At 41.9% G+C, this 19,738-nt stretch overlaps 1 protein-coding gene across 6 annotated transcripts in view; it reads left to right on the top strand.

Moving 5' to 3' along the window:
• Positions 1 to 6,748: 6,748 nt before the first annotated feature.
• CNNM2 (cyclin and CBS domain divalent metal cation transport mediator 2) overlaps positions 6,749 to 19,738 on the top strand; it is a 178,935-nt gene continuing 165,945 nt past the window's right edge. For 2 of the 6 annotated variants that reach the window (XM_079136321.1, XM_079136320.1), the window contains exon 1: positions 6,749 to 9,652. In XM_079136321.1, coding sequence (XP_078992447.1) covers positions 8,032 to 9,652 — 1,621 coding nt within the window. In that variant the 5' untranslated portion in view covers positions 6,749 to 8,031. The remainder of the gene's footprint in view (positions 9,653 to 19,738) is intronic. The other 4 variants (XM_079136323.1, XM_079136319.1, XM_079136322.1 and 1 more) reach the window with 3 other exon arrangements.

Genomic DNA, 19,738 nt, shown 5'->3' with positions numbered 1-19,738 from the left:
ATTTTGTATTTTATTTAGAGACAGGGTCTCACTGAGTTGCTTAGCACCTCACCATTGCTGAGACTGGCTTTGAACTCGAAATCCTCCTGTCTCAGCCTCCTGAGCTGCTGGGATTACAGGCGTGTGCCACCATGCCCGGCTCCCTTTATTTTATTGATTTATTTTTATGTGGTGCTGAGGATCAAACCCAGTGCCTCACATGTGCTAGGCAAGTGCTCTGCCACTGAGCCCCAGCCCCAGCCCTGTTCTTAATTCCTAATTCCTACAGAGACCACAGGGCAGTGGCCTGTGATCCAGGAGTCCCTGCACGGAGGCTATGGTGTCCCATCTTAGTTTTCTAGGGGCTCCTGTGGCATGAGATACTTATCCTTGTTTCTTTGTCCAATGCATTGCTGGAGAAGTGGTGAATTCCTTCAGTCCTAACTATGAAGGTCAGTCACAGATAATAAAGTCATGTGCCATGAAATAATATTTCAGTCAAGGGTAGACTGCATGGATGACAGTGTCCCAAAAGAGTACAATGGAGCTGAAAAACTTCTGCTTCTTAGTGATGTAGTCGTCACAGGTTCAGTGCAATCTGCTCCACGTTTGTGGTGATGTTGGCACAAACAAACCTGCCACGCAGCCTGTGGCATAAAAGTATAGCACATGCAAGTATGTACAGTACATGATAATAAGATTGTGGGCTGGTTCTATGTATTTACTATGCTTTTAATCTTTATTTAGCAGAATGATGCTTCTACTTATTAAAAAAAAAAAAAAAGAGCTTACTGTCAAATAGTATGCTATGTGACCCCCACGGCAGCCCCACCCATCTCAGGTGCCACCTCTCTCTGACTGCCTGAGGTCACACCGAGTGGCTGGCCTAGATCATCCAGGTCTGTGTAAGTGCTCTCTGGGATATTTGTACATTTTCTCATAGCTCCTGAGCACCTACCGAATGAAACCTCAGCTTTTAAAATTGGCTTTCAACCCACCACAAACTGTGACTCCCACTCCCAACTTTCCAACATTATTCCTGCTCTTCCTCTTAATGGGCTATAGAACCAAATTTTTAAACATATGTTTAAAAAATGCTGTCCCCTTTCTGGCTTTACCTCAACTTTTCCATCCATTAGCATGCCTTTTCCTTTTTCTTCTCTCTCAATCCTTCTGTTTTGGACTACACGTTTGTCCCTGGCCCCCAATTAATATGTTAAAGCCCAAACTCCAGTCTGACTGGAGATGGAACCTCTCAGAAAGTGAATGAAGGTTAAATGCAGTCATAAAGGTAGGGCCCTGATCCAATGAATTAGTGGCCTTACAGGAGGAGAAACCAGAGAGCTGGCTCTCTATAAACTCTCAGAGGAAAGGCCATGTGAGGACAAGGGGCCATCTGCAAGCCAGGAAGAAAGCACTTGCCAGAAACCCTCCCTGTGGGGCCTTGATCTGGGGCTTCAAGCCTCCAGAACAGTGGAAAAATAAATTTCTGTTGTTTAAGCCAACCAGTGTATATTTTGTTGTGGGAGCAAGAGGACTAAGATGCCCTTCTTGGAATAGCTCTTACACTGCATATCTAATTACCTCTATTTTATTTGTTTTTTTTTTCCAAATAAAAAACCACGAAGCTTTCCTCAGTTTCCTCCACTTTGTCTTTTTTTTTTTAGGGGGGGGGTACTTGGGATTGAACTCAGGATGCTTTATTACTGAGCTACGGCCCCAGCCCTTTTCAATTTTTATTTTGAAACAAGATCTCGCTAAGTTATTGAGGCTGGCTTCAAATTTGTGATCTCCTTGCCTCAGCCTCCTGAGTCCCTGGGGTTATAGGCAAGCACCACTGCACCTGGCTATTTATTTATTTATTTTTGAGATGGGGGTCTTCCTGTGTTGCCCACTGAACTTTAGATGCTCCTGCTTCAGTCTCCTAAGCAGCTGTGTGTACTTCTTTTTAAAACATATGATGTTGTATACTATTTTAGGTAGTTATTTATGTATACATTTTCTAGCTTCCTTAATAGATTTTGATTTTGAGGTAACCTCTGATTCAGGGTTGTAGCTCCACAATGCCTTTACTGTGCATGGAACTTATCAGATGCACAATATATATTAATTGATAAAAGTATAAATAAGAGAAAAATGGGTGAGAAATAAAACACGAACTTCTAATTTAAAGAAACAGGTAATTAAGAAAGTGTACTAGTAAATGGAGAGAAATAGGCTAAATCTTCAGTTTAGTGATGTTTAAAATAAATAGCATTTCAGAGGAACTAAAAGAGGACCAAGCCTGGTGCAGTGATGCCTATAATCTCAGCAACTCCAGAGGCTGAGGCAGGAGGATCAAAAGTTCAAAGCCAGCCTCAACAACTGAACCAGGCCCCAAGCAACTTGTCAAGACACTGGCCTCAAAATAAAAAGATAAAAAGGATTGGGGATATAGCTCAGTGGTTAAGCACTCCTGGATTCAATCTGTGATTAAAAGAAAAAAAAAAAAAAAAAGACCAGATTTTTTTTTTCTTAGTATTTTGTGCATGCATTTTTTTTTTTTTTTTTTTTGGCCCCAGCGTCAGAGGGGGTGGGGAAAAGACCATGGGAAGGAATGACATGGGAATGAACTTAGCTAGTTTGGGAGAATCATAAGTTAACACTCTGGTGTCAGAGCCATACGGGTGTGACTCTTACTGGAGGACCTGGTTTTTGTCCTTCAGTCATCAGTCCTCCTGTCAGTCTTCCTTATTTCCACCTCCTCCTCATGCCCAAGTGTAGTTTTTAAATTTAGATTTTTTTTTTTTTTCTGCATGAGGGATTGAACTCAGGGGTACTTAACAACTGAGCCACATTCCCAGCCCTTTTTGTATTTTATTTAGGGACAGGGTCTTGCTGAGTTGCTTAGGGCTTCGCTAAGTTGCTGAGGCTTGTCTCAAACTTGTGATCCTCCTGCCTCAGCCTCTCAAGTCACTGGGATTATAGGAGTGTGCCACCGTGCCTGGCTAAATTTAGATTTTTGAATGGGAAATATTCATGTGGCTGAACATTTAAAAGCCATGTTAGTGGGTTGGTGGTATAGCCCAGGGGTAAAGCAGGACCCTGTGTCTGATCCCCATCAAGAATAAAACAAAACAACCAAAACAAAAATAAAACCAAAAAAAAAAAAAAGCAACAAAAAGAAAAAAAGCATGTTAGAGAAAAATTTCCCTAAAAGCATGATCTGGGTTAAGGATGTAAGTCATTGTGATAAGGATAAATGAGCTCAGAAGCTTTCTTACAACTTTTTCCAAGGTTGAGCTGAAGACTGGCACTAGCATGGAATAGCCAGCCAGGAAGAACATTGTGCAAGAGTCTAGGAAAAAAACCATAGTTGCAGAGCCTGGCAGTCAGGAGGGCAGGGTGCTGGAGGGAGGCAAATGGCTGACTTTTACCAGCAGACCATTCTTCTTTGAGTAGCCCAGAGAGTCAAGGAAGACAGAGGAAGGGAGCAGATGGCAGCACAGGGTGCAGGAGACCTCTTGGGCTGCCCATGCCCTCTTGGTAGGTTCAGGAAGGGCAGGCTTCCTGGGAGAAGGGCCGTGGAGATGTGGGGTGCTGTCCAACTCCCAGGCTTCATGGTAGAGGGGCCCATTTCCCAGGGATAGCAAGGAGTAGCAGGACAGAGTAGCAGAGAGGAGACAGAGCAGAAAGGGCAAGGTGCCATTGTTTAGGGTGGCTTTCCTCACACCTGCTTCTGTAGGCAACTGAAGACAATAGTCTCTGGATTCCAGGGAAGAGTGGTACCCAGGGAACCTGGACCCCTCTCAAAGGAGAAAAACGTTCCTCACAACTCCATCAAAAAGCTCCATTTTCTTTCTCTTTCTACCCCAGTAACAATGTCTAGAAAAATCTAGAAAGAGGAGGTATATGGGAAAGCCCTAAACAAAAGACCTGGAAAGTCCTCTTGAGATAGAAAATGGCCTTGCAAATTATACTTTGCTTTGGTATTCTTGCTAACTCTTGTGAAAAGTTCTCATTTTACTTAACAGTGTTCTATGTATTTAAGCAAGTAGATAGTGCTGCTTCTGAGAAATCCCTCTGGGGCCAACAGACATGATTCTAGGGCATAGTGGGTAGCTCCAGTATTTTTATAGTTCCTGTTGTTTTTCTCTGAAGATCTTATGTTCTGGTGCAATTAGAATGCCATTATTGACTGGGGGTGTAGCTCACATGTACTTAGCATGTGCAAGACCCCAGGTTTGATCACTGGTACCAAAAAAAAAAAAAAAAAAAAAAAAGAGTCACCAGCAAAAACTTTGAATCTTTGAATACTTTTCTAAAACTAGGCAACTGGGAGGGGATTCCATATAAATTTAGAGTTTTATGTTGAGAAACAAAATGCTCAGAGAGTCACTTAGTGTTTTACTTGCAATGTTTGAGGAAATCAAATGCATCAAACTCCAAAAGACTTTTAGAGCAGACCTAATGCCAGAATTTGCAGGTCTGGTTGTTTCTTTTCTGCAGATGAGAAAATTGAAGTCACCCTTTTCTGTTGGTATGCAGTGAAGGATTACAACAGGAGGGGTCTGGTTAGGGAAGGTATATACAAGGAGGTTCTGGCTGTATCTAAATGACTTGCTCAAGGTCAGACAAAGTCAGAACCAAACTAGGATTAGAATCAGCAGCAACTATTTAACAATCTCAGACCTTTCGTAGCCCTTTATCAGAGTGAAATGTGGTCAGAATGCGGGGTTTTGTTGTATTTTCGCATTTCAGGAGAGATCTCCAGAAGCAGGTATTGACCTTGTCCCCTGTTCCTATTGTCTGACAGGTTGGAAAGCCCCCAGAAGTCACCATAAGCCTGTGCTGACAGCCTCTCCCTAGAGAAAGGACAGCCATTTGAGCTAGGAAGTCTTTAAACTTGAAGAAAAATCCTCCTTGCTAAGGAAAATTTACTGGGTTTAGGTGTCTAGCTTTCTCAGTGTGTTTTAGGTGTACATGAAGAATATAACCCCACACCCACCATTGAGGATAAGGACCACTGAGAAATCGCCTGTGAACTTGAGATTTATTTTATATTGTAAATTGTTTGGGCAGGTTCCTTTCTGGCATTTTTGCTGTGAGGTCCTACATTTCTAACTTGCTTATAAATTGCTGAATGCCACACTTTCCTGACTGTTGTCACTTTCTCTGAAATGCACAGGAAGTGTCTGTAGATTTGGCAAGCTCTTCTTCCTCCGCTTCTCACACTCCTACTCCAAAAGTGGACATTCAGCATGTGACAGTCCTAATCTCCTTCCCTCTCAGCACTCTTAAACATACTTATAGACACTTTACAAAGTTAAAATGTTTCCATTTTCAATCAACTGGTTTAGAATGTCCATGTCTATCCTTAACCTTGGTCAGATATCTCTAAAAATCCCAGTTCTTTCTAATACATTTCCATAATGCCATTCTAATAAATGCATGCCAAGTCTGTGAACCAAATTTTCTTCATCTGAACTGATTTATCAAATACAGCAGTATGAGGCCAAGCACAGTGGTACATACCCGTAATTTCAGCTACTTGGGAGGCTGAGGCAGGAGGATGGCAAGTTCAAATCCAATCTTGGTAACCTGGTGAGACCATTCTTAAAGAAATAAAAAGGGCTTGTAGCAGGCTGGTGTTGTAGCTCAGTAGTGGAGCGTTTGCCTCATTTTTGTAAGGCACTGGGTTTGATCCTCAGCACCACATAAAAATAAATAAAGATATTGTGTCCATCTACAACTAAAAATATTTTTTAAAAAGGAGATGTAGTTCAGTGGTAGAGCACACCTATGTTCAATCTCCAAATGAATAAATACACACACGCGCGCGCACACACACACACACACACAGAATGGGATAAAAGGCACAGTACAGGTTGAACTTGAGACAGGACATTATTTGAAATAATCAGAATAAATTTATTTCATTTCTTTAATATTTTCCACATATTGTTCTGAATATTTATCATTGTTCTAGGCCTCAGAGATACAGCAGTAAGCAAAACGGACAAAATTCTTGCCCTCAAAGGAAGCTTAAGTTCTAGTGGGAGGAGACAGATAATCAACAAAATTAACAATTTCATAGAATATTAGTGATTTTTGCTTTGAAGAAAAATAAAACCCAGATGGAGTACAGGGAATGTTTTTTACAAGTTTAAAATCAGGTGGCCTTTGCACAAACACTTGAAGGAGTGTTATGTTGACATCTAGGGGAAAAGAGTCCCAGGCACAAGAAACAAACAGCAAGTGCAAAGGCTCCCAGGGGGATGTCCCTGGAGTGACTGGGAAAGGGCCAGGAGAAAAGCCTGGCTGGGGCAGTGCCCAGTGAAGTCAGAGAGGTAGGGTGAGGGGCAGGGCCTATGGAGCCTGCAGGAGATTATAGGTCCTTTGGCTTTTACAGTGATGAGACAGTGAGCCAGCGGAGGGTTTCAAATAAGGGAGCGACAAGACCCAATTAAACAAAATCATGGGTTGCTGTATTGACAAAGTTGACAGGTCTGCAGAAGAGAAGAAACTATCACCACCTCCAAGTGCAATGGACTTGGGAGTCCTGGAGAAATAAGTCTCCAGATTATTTCTCCTGAGCGACCTATGAACTAAGCAGGGTTTGGTCGGTGCAAATAAGAATAGTTCTTGCGGGGCTGGGGTTGTAGCTCAGTGGCAGAACCCTTGTCCAGCATGGGTGAAGCACTGGGTTCAATCCTCAGTACCAAAAAAAAAAAAAAAAAAAAAAAAAAAAAAAAAAAAAAAAAAAAAATTCCACTGATAACTTAAAAAAAAAAAAAAAAGAATAAGTTCTTGGGGTTGGGGATGTAGCTCAGTGCTAGAGTGTTTGCCTAGAAAGCACAAGGTTCCTGTGTTCAAAACTAGGATTAGGGAGGAAAAAATAAGTTTGGAAACAAAAGAATAACTTATGGGTCTACTTTTATGTCCACTCCCTCCTATTCTCCAAAGTTACCCGGTACCTTTTAGAGAACAGATTCTGGGCCCTTCACGTTTTGTAAGTTATGGGATGGAGTCCAGGGACTCTATACAGTACTTTTCCAGACTACACAGGGATTCCTTTGACTAGAAAGGAAACTGCCCCTGTAATTTCCCCATCCTTAACTCTTGAACACCTTTTGACTTTGAATGCGGCATACCTGGGAAGTGTTGCAAGGCGCCCTGAGACCGGCAGGTGGCGCCACGTGCCCGTGAGCCGCAGAGGGCGCCCGGGCACTAGAGAGAACTAGAGGCACCGACAGCGGGTCCGCAACGGTGCTGGGACCACTCTGCCGCCGCTTATCCCCACTGAGTGGGGCGAATGAGTAGTGAGGCAGGGGTATGGCCAGTGCCCTGGCTTCTTTTTAGGCTATGTACTGCCTAAGTCGTCTCTAGCTGGCTTCTTGAGTTCTCAAGGCGGAGTCCTTTCTGCACCGGTATTGAGAACTGGTGGGAAGCCCGAAAAGCGGTACAGGGAAAATCCGCGGCTTCGCTCCGCAGGGGAGTATTCCAACCGCTCCAAGCTAGGAACTGGGATCTACTACCGAGCCCCCTCAGGGAGCGCCGCACCCTCGGACCGCTCCTTTCCATTGGCCGCCGGACTGAAAGACCCGCCTCCTTCCCTACAGTTTTCATCTTTGACTGGTTCTCCGGTACCGGCTGGCCACGCCTCCTCTCCTCGCACATACACAAGAGTCACGCGCCTTTCAGTTGGAAACTTGGCGTGCTGAGGAGGACAGTGGCCCTCATCACCCCGCCCATTTACCTTGCCATTGGTCCGCGGGACAGCGCACGACCACGCCCCCATTCCAGCCCCCTGGCTGGGAAGGCGGGCACCCGCTTGGGATTGGCTGGCCGGCCTGCCTCTCGCGGGAGCGACTGGCGCTCCCCTTTCTCCCCCTCCCTCCTCCCGCAAGCCTCGGGGTTCCTTAGCTGGTCGAGGCCGAGTCAGTGTCAGTCAGGGAGGCAGACTGCTCAGCACTGGGTGCGGACGCTCCATTGCAGTCTTGCCCAGGGGCCGGTGCTTGCGCTCGCGCCGCCGGGTGGGAAGAATGAAGCCGCAGCTAAAGCAGTCACCCTATGATTGGCTGTGGCGCTTGTGAACCCGAAGTAAAGATGGCGGGCGGGCAGGCAGTCGCCGCACTGCCCACTTGGAAGATGGCGGCGCGCCGCAGCCTCAGCGCCCGCGGCCGGGGGGTCCTGCAGGCGGCGGCGGGCCGGCTGTTGTCGTTGCTACTGCTGAGCTGCTGCTGCGGCGCGGGCGGCTGCGCAGCGGCCGGCGAGAACGAGGAGACTGTGATCATCGGGCTGCGGCTGGAGGACACGAACGACGTGTCGTTCATGGAAGGGGGGGCGCTGCGGGTGAGCGAGCGGACCCGGGTCAAGCTGCGGGTGTACGGGCAGAACATCAACAACGAGACCTGGTCCCGCATCGCCTTCACCGAGCACGAGCGGCGCCGCCACAGCCCCGGCGAGCGCGGGCTGGGGGGCCCCGTGCCGCCAGAGCCGGACAGCGGCCCCCAGCGCTGCGGCATCCGCACCTCAGACATCATCATCTTGCCCCACATCATTCTCAACCGCCGTACATCGGGCATCATCGAGATCGAGATCAAACCGCTGCGCAAGATGGAGAAGAGCAAGTCCTATTACCTGTGCACATCGCTTTCCACGCCAGCCCTGGGCGCCGGCGGCCCGGGGTCCGCGGGTGGCACCGTCGGGGGCAAGGGTGGCGCAGGGGTTGCTGGGCTCCCCCCACCTCCGTGGGCCGAGACCACCTGGATTTACCACGACGGCGAGGACACCAAGATGATCGTGGGCGAGGAGAAGAAGTTCCTGCTGCCCTTCTGGCTGCAGGTGATCTTCATTTCGCTGCTGCTGTGCCTGTCCGGCATGTTCAGCGGCCTCAACCTGGGTCTCATGGCCCTGGACCCGATGGAGCTGCGCATCGTGCAGAACTGCGGCACCGAGAAGGAGAAGAATTACGCCAAACGCATCGAGCCTGTGCGCAGGCAGGGCAACTACCTGCTGTGCTCGCTGCTGCTGGGCAACGTGCTGGTCAACACCACGCTCACCATCCTACTCGACGACATCGCCGGCTCAGGCCTCGTGGCGGTGGTGGTCTCCACCATCGGCATCGTCATCTTCGGGGAGATCGTACCCCAGGCCATCTGCTCCCGGCATGGCCTGGCAGTAGGCGCCAACACCATCTTCCTCACCAAGTTTTTCATGATGATGACCTTTCCCGCTTCTTACCCGGTTAGCAAACTGCTGGACTGCGTCCTGGGCCAGGAGATAGGTACCGTCTATAACCGGGAAAAACTGCTGGAGATGCTCCGGGTTACTGACCCCTACAACGACCTCGTCAAGGAGGAGCTGAACATTATCCAAGGAGCGCTGGAGCTCCGCACCAAGACAGTGGAGGACGTGATGACTCCCCTTCGGGACTGCTTCATGATCACCGGAGAGGCCATCCTGGACTTCAACACCATGTCGGAAATCATGGAGAGCGGCTACACTCGAATTCCTGTATTTGAGGGAGAGCGCTCCAATATCGTGGACCTGCTCTTTGTCAAAGATTTGGCCTTCGTGGATCCAGATGACTGTACTCCATTGAAAACCATCACCAAATTTTATAACCACCCCTTGCACTTTGTTTTCAATGACACCAAGTTGGACGCTATGCTGGAAGAATTTAAGAAAGGTGGGAAATTTTGGTATCTTTCATTGGCTTGCTCTTTCTCTCTCCATCCTCCTCCCTACTTCAGTCCTCTAGCCTCAGACCAACCCCCCAAGGCGAGTTGACCGGAATTTCTCCTGCTGTCTCCTAATTGCAAAGTTGAAAGGGTGGCGTGGATTTGGGGACGGATTGAACTAGTAAGCGCTTGTAGGTTCTTTAAAAAGCACAAGACTTACTTTTTCCCCTTTATCAAAACGTAGGTTTCTAATTTCTGATACCCCCTCTCCCGCCGTCCCCCTTGCTCTCCCACCCCCCACCTCTGGTCTTGAAGGGGATGCTTCCTTTGCCTGGATTCTGAGCGGGTAGGTGAAAGTAGGGGACGATGTCATGCTCTTTGGTTGACACTACAGATTTGGTTGACACTACAGCATTTGGAAAACATTTGAATAGCTTTTCTAAACCCAGTGCAATCCTTTTTCTCCTTAAACATCCATACCGTTATTTCAAAGATTAGAAGTGAATGTTTTATAGTTTCTGTTCCTGGTCTTTGATGACCAGTGGGGAAAATTGAGGTCTGCTTGGAGGGTGGAGGATGGGGTAAACCAAGTACCACCGAAAAATACATTCATTTTGGGTGTAAACTTGCCTTCGCTTTATAAAGGATGGTTTTGAAAAAAGCCAAAGTTAGTTATTAATCTATAACTTGGAAAGACTAGAGGTAAGTTAACCTTTTTATGAGGCCATATCAGTCTAGCTGTTTTCACTATTTGTTTCCACCTACCTGACAACAAATGAAATTTCCTAAAATTCATTTTAGGTTTTGGAAGAAAGCTTGAACCTTTGACAGTAGATGAATTCCTTTATTTATAATAGTTCAGTTCTTGCCTCTGTCCAGTTTAAAAGTTTTGTTTTTTTTTTTAACTTCAGTCACCTAGTGCATGAAACTGAAGTGTACATCCAAGTAAATTCTTCCTGTTTCAGGGTGTTTAACAGGAAGAGAAAGGTGTAGTACTCGTGTATGTACAGTACATCATTTCTTGCATTGTGATATTGTTTGTTTTACCACATCATGAGTAGGTAAATAGCAACTCATACTATCATTATTGAAATTCTGAGAGTTTCCCGCAAATAATGTTACTTGAAAACCAAGGGATGCTGAGTTTTTAAATTGCTGTAATGCTAGTTCTTGTGCATTTTTTGAAATGTGCCTGTAACCTTTCACGACCTGATAGGTCCTCAAAATTAGGCTTTTCTTTTCAAATAGAATTTTGATTACTAATAGTGACCTCTCCCTTGAAAAAGGCCATGTGTTCCAGGTGACAGCTCATTAGATGTATATCCACAACACATTATCCAAATGTTATTTGAATGTGGAGAGTGTGTGAACATACAGAGTTCCTTTTCCTGGCAGAATGGTGTCCTCTCTAAAACAGGACCACAGTGCAGTAATTTTCATATTAAAAAAAAAAAAAATAGAGCAGAATGTGCTTCAGAGCTTGGTAATTTGCATTTAAAAGCAGGCTGAGATTCTTCTGGATGCTTAAATAGTAAAAAGAAAATGTCCAGTATCTCTAGTGACAGAGCTTCTTTTGAGAGTGTCATTATTCTTTTGCTGCTAAGTTAATTAGAGCATCTAACCAGTGTCTTCCTTTATTCTGCAGTATAATCTGTAACTCAGAAAGATGTCTTGAAATATTGAAAATGCCTTTGAAATTCAATGGTTAAATTTCCCAATATTGATATTGATAACATTTTTTTTCAGAATTTTTGCACATCAAATTATGGATCGATTAATACTAGTTTGTACTCCTGCTGGAGCCTTTTCTTCACTTTGGTATCTTGTTTCTTGGGGAATTTAGTCATTCACCTCAAAGCTTATGAATCTTACTCGGTTTTAAAATTTGTATGATTTTGAAGTTTGTTTTTGGTTGTCCTTGAACACATTTCATGACCAATTTATTTTCATGAAGGATTTTTTTCCTCCAGAATCACCTCCTATAATATCTTTTGAAACACCTTTTTAAATGCTTGAGTTACTAATATGTTTCCTTGAATTCTAGAAAAATAATAATGCATAAGATTTTATTTTTGGTCATATGCAAAATAATGTACAGTATGTGGTTAAGAAGATAGTGCAAGTTAAAGGTACATTCAAGCCAGCGTGTATTTGGAAGGGCAGACAAAGACAGTTGATTACAAACTTAAGCCATGATCGTCAAAGGATGGAATGGGTGAAAATAATTTATTTTTTACTTTCTCTTTCTTGTATTTATTTTTATTAATTTGGCACTTTCACCTTACTATCAGTTCCATGAGTTCTTTTTTTTTTTTGTTTGTTTGTACTGGGGATTGAACTCGGGCACTCAACCACTGAGCCACATCCCCAGCCCGATTTTGTATTTTATTTAGAGACAGGGTCTCACTGAGTTGCTTAGCACCTTGCCATTGCTGAGGCTGGCTTTGAACTCGCAGTCCTCCTGTCTCAGCCTCCCGAGCCGCTAGCATTACAAGCATGCGCCACTATGCCTGGCATGAGTTCTTTTTAAAGTGAGTTAAAACATTTCATCTGACTTTGTTTTTCATTTTCTAACCCAATCATGATGTAATTTTAACTGTCAACCTTCTGTTTATGTGTTAACAGTGTGTGTGATGGTTTTTAAGACTTTCCCTTCTATCCTTCCCTTTTCCCCTAAAATCTCCAAAAAAACATGACAAAATAAACACCTCTAAGACTACCAAAGCATGACCCTGAATTGGGTAGATCACCAATCCAGATCTCATTGAAAACTGCCTAAGAAGAAGAAAACTTCCTGAGAAGGCTTTATAGTATGCACATAGTTGTTTAGAATTAAGTATGAGTTATTCTTTGCTAAGGAGGGGAAAATAGAAGGTTCTGTAAAGTGGAAAGAAAAACTACCTTCATATAAGTGTATATGAGTCTTTCTAATAATTAAAACTTTTTTTTTTAACCTTGCTACTAGGAAACTCTTAGCTTTACTTGAGATTGTAAGATAGTAATTATGCTAATTGTACAGTTTGATCTTGAAGATGATGATGATTATGTACCTGGCCAAATGAAGCATTATCCCCATTTTACAAATGAGGAAATTGAGATTTAGATTGAATGATTTGTTAAAGGTCACACAGTAATTTGTTGATTTTAACTCATGTCTGTGTGACAGCAGAACTTGATCTCTTTGCACTGCTGGGGTTTGAACTCAAGACCTCACATGTTAGGCAAGCACTCTGTCACTAAACTGTATGTGCAGCTTTCTTAAACTTTCTATTCCACTAGTCTTCTTAATTATGATTTTACATTTTTATTTTACTGAGTGCGAGGTTTGGTCTTTTGTCAACATTGCCATAGAACCCTGTTGGGCAATAGACACATAAAAGTATTTGAATACACATATGGCTTTTAAACCCAGTGCTTCTGTGATGTTGCACATAATGGTTATAGTCCCCAGTTTTGTCCTTGAAGCTAATCAGTTTTTTGGCCTGTGACCTTAAATCCAAAGAATTCTACTCATAACATTTGCAAATCGAGCCTCAAGCTTCATTTTGAAAAAATTACAGTAACATTGTACTGCACCAGTGTGATACTTTAATAGGTGGCTCTACAACTGTTTTTCCAATAGCTAACTTATGTAACAATGTTTCTCTTGGTTTCTTATCTGTTTCTGTTGCAAGGGTCACGGAGTAATTTGTCAAACTCAGTTTTCTGGTTTAATCTTGATTTTATTGACATTTCTTGTAGCTACCATGTAATAATTGGTTGCTAATGAGCTTCCTTCATTACTCCGCCCCTCTAAGCTCCTTGCAATCAATCTTTCTCTTTTTCATTTGTTAGTTTTGTAGTTACTTACAAATCTAAATAAGAAAATAAACTCAGTAAATCCCACTGGAGGATTATGAGATTTTAGAAAAACTGTCTAAAGCAAAATAGCGCAGAGGAAAGAAAAACTCAATTAAACACTGCTTATTTTGTGTGTGGAAACTGTGCTGGACACCCCGTTTACCTGACATAATTTTCCTAACAAAGGACTGTGGACTCTTTAACCACTCAGTTGTCTACACTGAGGTGACTTTGAAGAATTAGTAACCAGTTATTGTTTCATTGTTTTTCTTTTAGCTTTGTAACAATTGCATTCCAGTATTGCAGGGCATGCTGTTTACAGCTGCTAGGGACTTAGCCAGGCTCTTTTCTGGCTATTTCTTAGCTAGGAACAGGTGGGATCACCAGCTAATGTTCTTCAAAGCAAGAATGCACTGTACTGTTTCTACTTATAACATCAGACATACAATTCTCTCTGTAATTACCAAAGTCGTTCCGTATTCATATGCTGACAGTGTAAAATGAATACAAAAATTTTTCCCCTCACCAAATTAAGTGTTCCATTTGCCTAGAATCTAGGAGGATGTTTTCATGTTTAAAGGTATGAATGGTATCATGGGAAGTGAATCTGTTTATTTTTATGATTTTTTTTTTTTGGCATGCAATTACATACATTAAACTTTTTAATTTATGTGTGGTTTTAGAAGATTGTTTTGAAATATCCAAATAGTAAAGAATCAGAGCTGGAAGGCAGGCTGCTTGAGGATCTTCTAGTTCAGTGTTTGCCAGTGTTTTACCAGATGATAAGATTTACTTGGGTCACTTATTAAGAGTAAGGTCCTCAGCTTCACTCAGAGACTCCTGAACAGGAAGAGGACTTGGAATAGGTTAAATTACCCTGACATTATTCTTATGGGTAGGTGACTGTGGGAACTGCTGGTCCTTTCAACCTCTTAAACAAGGAAAGTAAACCCTGAGAGGGAGAGAAGATAAGGCGAGACGCTTGGGGTCACCTACCTACCTAGTAGCATCAGCTGGACAGAATCCATGTTCTTGATTTCTAGATTGGAGTTCTTTCCACTCCAGTAGGTCAGCCTTCTGGTCCCAAGTTATTCGCAGTTAAAGGTTAGCCGCACTGTTGAAAAACAAAAACAAATTATCAGGTTTGTCATTGATTCTTACTTGTCTTGTGATTTTGATGGCAGTATTTTAGGTATCTTGGATTCGAGCACTTTTTGACAGGCATTTTGTTACATAGAAAATATGTCTGATTGTGTGAGCTCATTTTATTTTAGCTTAGTAACCAAGTTTTTAGTTTTGCTCTGGTCAGAGTAGGAAGATATTTTAGGAAGTGGGTATTGCTCTCTGGATTGTTCAAAGCCTCAGGAGGTTAGGTAGAAGGGATTTCTTTTGGTTTAACTTGTTTTTCAAGACATTCTTTTTGATTTAATGATGTATTTTCTTCTTAGTTGTTTGTTCTTAAGAGTACCCCAAAGACTGGATTTGGGTGAAACTTCCTTGACTCTTCATTTCTGTTCACAGAACAGGTCTGTAAAATTTCCATTGAGATGCTCGTCAGGGTTGGGGTGTAGCTCAGGGGTAGACAGGGCTTGTCTGGCCTGACCCTTGCTCACCAGTGCATTTGAATCCTGTGAACCATCAATGCATCTGTTCTCCCTAGTTTTTTGTAATATAAGCTAAATTCTGAAAGGAACTCATGTTTGATTTTTAGAGGTTAGCATATGAATAGTTTCTGAAGCTGAACCCAGACCTGTAGGTCAGGAGAGATAAGAGTTGAAAAGTGACTCTACCTTCATATGATATGGACAAAGCAGGAAAAGGACCTTGGTCAGCTTTTGCTCTCAGGTTTTATGGGGATTACATACAACCTGCCCCTCTTCCCACAGGGCCTCAGAATTATTTAAATTCTGAAACATTCCAAACTCTTGTATGGGGCCAGTTAATTTTAAAGATTAGCAAATCGAAACACAATAAAAAAATCATTAACCAAACCCACATAATACACCGAGCCACCCTATTTTATGGTTTTATTTGCTCTTGAAATACTTAAACTTTTAAGAACAAACCTCTGGATTTTGATTAGATTTTACTAGAGTTGTATATAAAGTTGTCTCAAAGGGGCCCTTTCCTCCAAAATATATATGTGTGTGGTGTGTGTGTGTGTGTGTGTGTATCATTGGTAATAATTTCAATTCCAGTAAGATAGGCTTGCTATATAAAGAATACTTATTAAACTTAAATACATGAAAAGGGATTGCTAGAATTGAATGCAACTTATCTTAGTCTTACCATTTCAACTTCTTTTTCTTAGAACACACAAACAAGAAATCCCAAATCCTACCAGCACTGAAAAGGAGAGGCAGTAGGAAGTTCTTTCTTTTGGTATCACATACATTGGCAATTCTAGAATATCTGTACGGAGGTAAATGGGGTGGCAGGCTTTGGAAGGGGGCGTTAGGGACTAACAGCAAGTAGCCTTCTTAGCTCGTATATGCATTAGGCTAGAGGAGGTGTTGATGGCCAGCGGGGTGCTAAAGCCCTCCCTTATTTTACGCTAGTGCTGCCATTGATCATCAGTACTGCTGTAGCGTGTCTTCATACTAGCCCTCCTTGCTGTCAGACCTAAGTGGAAATGTTTCCCTTCCTCTCTCTCTTTCCTTTCTTTCTCTTCCTCCTCCTCCTTTTCTTTTTTACTTCCCCCCGCCCCCCCGTGGTACTGGGAATTGAACCCAGGGGTGCTGTACCCCTGCATTACATCCCTAGCCCTTTTTACAAATTTTTATTTTGAGACAGGGTCTTGGGAATGTTTATTTATTTATTTATTTTTTTATAGCTCTGGGGAATGTACAGCCAGCTTACATGCTCTTTCTGGATCTGCTTTGGATAAGTAACCTACCCTCTTTAAGCCTCAGGGTTTCTTTCATAGTAAAAGGAGGATATTTTCTGACTTTTACAGTAGGTAGTAAGAATGAATGTGGTAATGAATGCTTCTAAGAGTACCTGCTATTTAGAGCTTCATTGGCCATTATTTTTATTATAACAGTTCTTTCTATAGATTCATGATGGTTGTCTTAATCTGTTTATGCTACTGTAACAAAATACCACAAACTGGGTAATTGTAAATAATAAAAGTTTATTTCTCATAGTTCTGGAAAGTCCAAGATAGAGTTACCAGTATTTGGTGTCTGGAAGGGGTTTTTTGCTTTGTTTTCACGTGGCGAAAGAGTAGAAGGGCAAAAAAAGGCCTTAGACTAGTTCCCTCCAGCTTGTGGTAAGGCACTAATCTGTTGATGAGGGTACCCTCATGACTCAGTCACTTCCCCGAAGGGCTCCAACTTAATACTCAGCAGTGGGATCACATTTCAATGTGAATTTTCGAGGGGACATGTTTGAACTGTAGCAATAGTTATTGATCTTTCTCTAGATCAGAGATCAATAGTCAGGAGAGACACCTTGGGCACATTTGTTCACAGTTGTTATTGATGTTGAAATCTTAAAAGTGCCTCAATAACTCCAGTGCTGGGGACTGAATCCAGGGAGGGCCTTGCTCACACGAGGCGAGTGCTTTACCACTGAGCCCACTCCCAGCCCCCAAAGTGGCGCATTGTTGTCTTTTCTTTCTTTTTTTATTGTGATTGAATTCTACCCTCTTATTTTTTGAGCAGTTGTTGTTACTTGACAGGAAGGCCAAGTGCATATAGACATTTAAGGAAAACAGAACAGTATATATTCTGCCTTTCTTAGACTAATTTTACAGAGTGTAAAATAATTCTTCATTCTTTTTAGCTATAGGTGGCTAAAAAAGAGAACAAAGGTTAAAAGGCATAAAGCAAGCACTCATGGAGTTTGAAAGCCCTTGAATAACCATAGTTTTAAGACTAAAAGAATAAAAGTACAAAAATTGGTAATGTCTAATATAGCAAGTTTGTGTTGCTTATAACACTAGTGTAAATTTGTAATACTTTTGGAAGGTAACCAGATGTCATAAAATGTCTTACCCTTTGGTTTAGTAATTTTTTCCCTGGAAATCTTAATTTAGTGATTTAAGAGAAAAAAAGAGCTATGTTGGCTTTTTATGTTCCTTGCTCAAGACAGGGCATGGAGGTGAAAGACTTAAGAAAATTATAGATGCAACTAATTGAAGCCATTTAATGATAATTTTGAAGACCATGTAGCAATATGGGAAAACTTACACTGGTTATTTGCAAGGATGGTAGACTCGTAAAAATATACATGTGCACAGACTGGAGGGGAATGTGGAAAAAGTGAGGATAGTTGATGGGTGAGGGTGGGATGATCATGGCCAGTCTTTGCAGAAATCTGCTTGTTAACTTTGTACAATGATATACCTAGGAAAAATGCAAGTCTGCTAAGAATATTATGTGTCCTGACTTTGGGAAAACCAGCCTTTGCTTGTGTTAAGGAAAGTGTATTATTCCATTTCTCTTTAGGAAATTTTACTGCTGAACAAATGATTCATTTTAAAATTTAGAAAATTAAGATATAATACACATATCATAAATTCATCCTTTAAATTGTATGTTTCATTGGCTTTCAGTGTATTCACAAGGTTGTGCCACTATTACTACTGTCTACTTCTAGAACATTTCTTATCACCTTCAAAGAGACTTTCTACCTGGAAGCAGTCACTCTTCATTCCCCACTCCCCGTAGTCCCTGGCAACCATGAATCTACTTTCTCTCTGTGTGGATTAGCTTATTCTGGACAGTTCACATAATGAAATGCAGTCTTTTGTGGCTTCTTTCACTTATCATAATATTTTCAAGATTTGTCCATGTTGTGGCATGAATCAATATCTCACTCCTTTATATCTCCAAATATTCCATTTTATGGATATACCACATTTGTTTGTTCATTATTAGTTGATGGACATTTGGGCTATTTCACTTTTTGTCTGTATATAATATCCATATATCATAATTATAAATCTATATGTTATGTGGATAATGCTACTAGGAACATTGGTGTACAAATTTTGATGTGGACATATATTTTTAATTCTCTTGAGTATATAGGTAGGAGTAGAATTGCTGGATCATTCCAAAGTGGCTGCACCATTTTACATTCCCACCAACCATGTGTGAGGTTTCCAGTTTCACCACAGTCTCACCAACACTTGCTGTTAATTATCTGTCTTGATTCTGCCCATGCTCGCAGGTATGAAGTGGCATTTCCTTGTGGTTTTGATTTGCATTTCACTAATGGTAAATGATATTGAGCATTTCTTCCTTTGATGACTGGCTATTTCTGTATTTTCTTTGGAGAAATGTTTGTACAATTCTTTTGCCTATTTTTAAATTGGGTTGTCTTTTTACTGATGAATTGCAAGAGTTCTTTTTATATTCTGGATACTAGTCAGTTATCAGATGTATGGTTTGCAAATATTTTTTCCCATTTTGTGAGTTGTCTTTTTACTTTCTTAGTAGTGGCCTTTGAGGCAGAAAAGTTTTTAATTTTGATGAAGTTCAATTTGTCTATTTTTCTTTTGTTATTTATACTTTTGGTATCATGTCTAAAACACAATCACCTGATCCAGAGTCAAAAGATTTATGCTTATGTGTTCTTTTAAGAGTTTTAACTCTTATATTTAGGTCTTTTCTCTATTTTGAGTTAATTTTTTTAGATAGTATGAGACAGGAGTTCAACTTTGTTCTTTTGCTTGTGGATATTCAGTTGTCCCAGCACCATTTGTTGAAAAGACTGTTATTCTCCACTGAATTGTCTTGACTTCCTTGTTAAAACCAGCAGGCCATATATTTGAGGGTTTCTTTCTTAGCTTCTTAAATTCTTCCACTGATATTCTTCTGCCATTCCTGCACTTTTTGTTTTTTGTAGTTTTGTAATCAATTTTGAAATTGGAAAGTATGAATCTTCCAACTTTGTTCATTTAAAGATTGTTTTGGCTGTCAGGATACCTTGCAATTAAATATGATCTTTCATGTATCATCTTGTCCATTTCTTAAAAAAAAAACAAAAAACAGCTGGGCACAATCGTGTATGCCTGTAATTCCAGCAGCTTGGGAGACTGAGTCAGGATCACAGGTTCGAAGTCAGCCTCAGCAATTTAGTGAGACTGTAAGCAACCTAGTGAGACCCTGTAAAAAATTCAAAAAGGGCTGGGGATGTGGCTCAGTGGTTAAGCACCCCTTGGGGTTCAATCCCTGGTTATCACCCCCCCCGCCCCCCAAGAAAAAAAGGCAGCTAGAATTTTGATAGGAGTTGCATTGAATCTG

This window comes from Sciurus vulgaris (assembly GCF_902686455.1).
Source record: "Sciurus vulgaris genome assembly, chromosome: 4".
NCBI classification, from domain to species: domain Eukaryota; kingdom Metazoa; phylum Chordata; class Mammalia; order Rodentia; family Sciuridae; genus Sciurus; species Sciurus vulgaris.
This window is presented reverse-complemented; position numbering and strand designations above follow the sequence as displayed.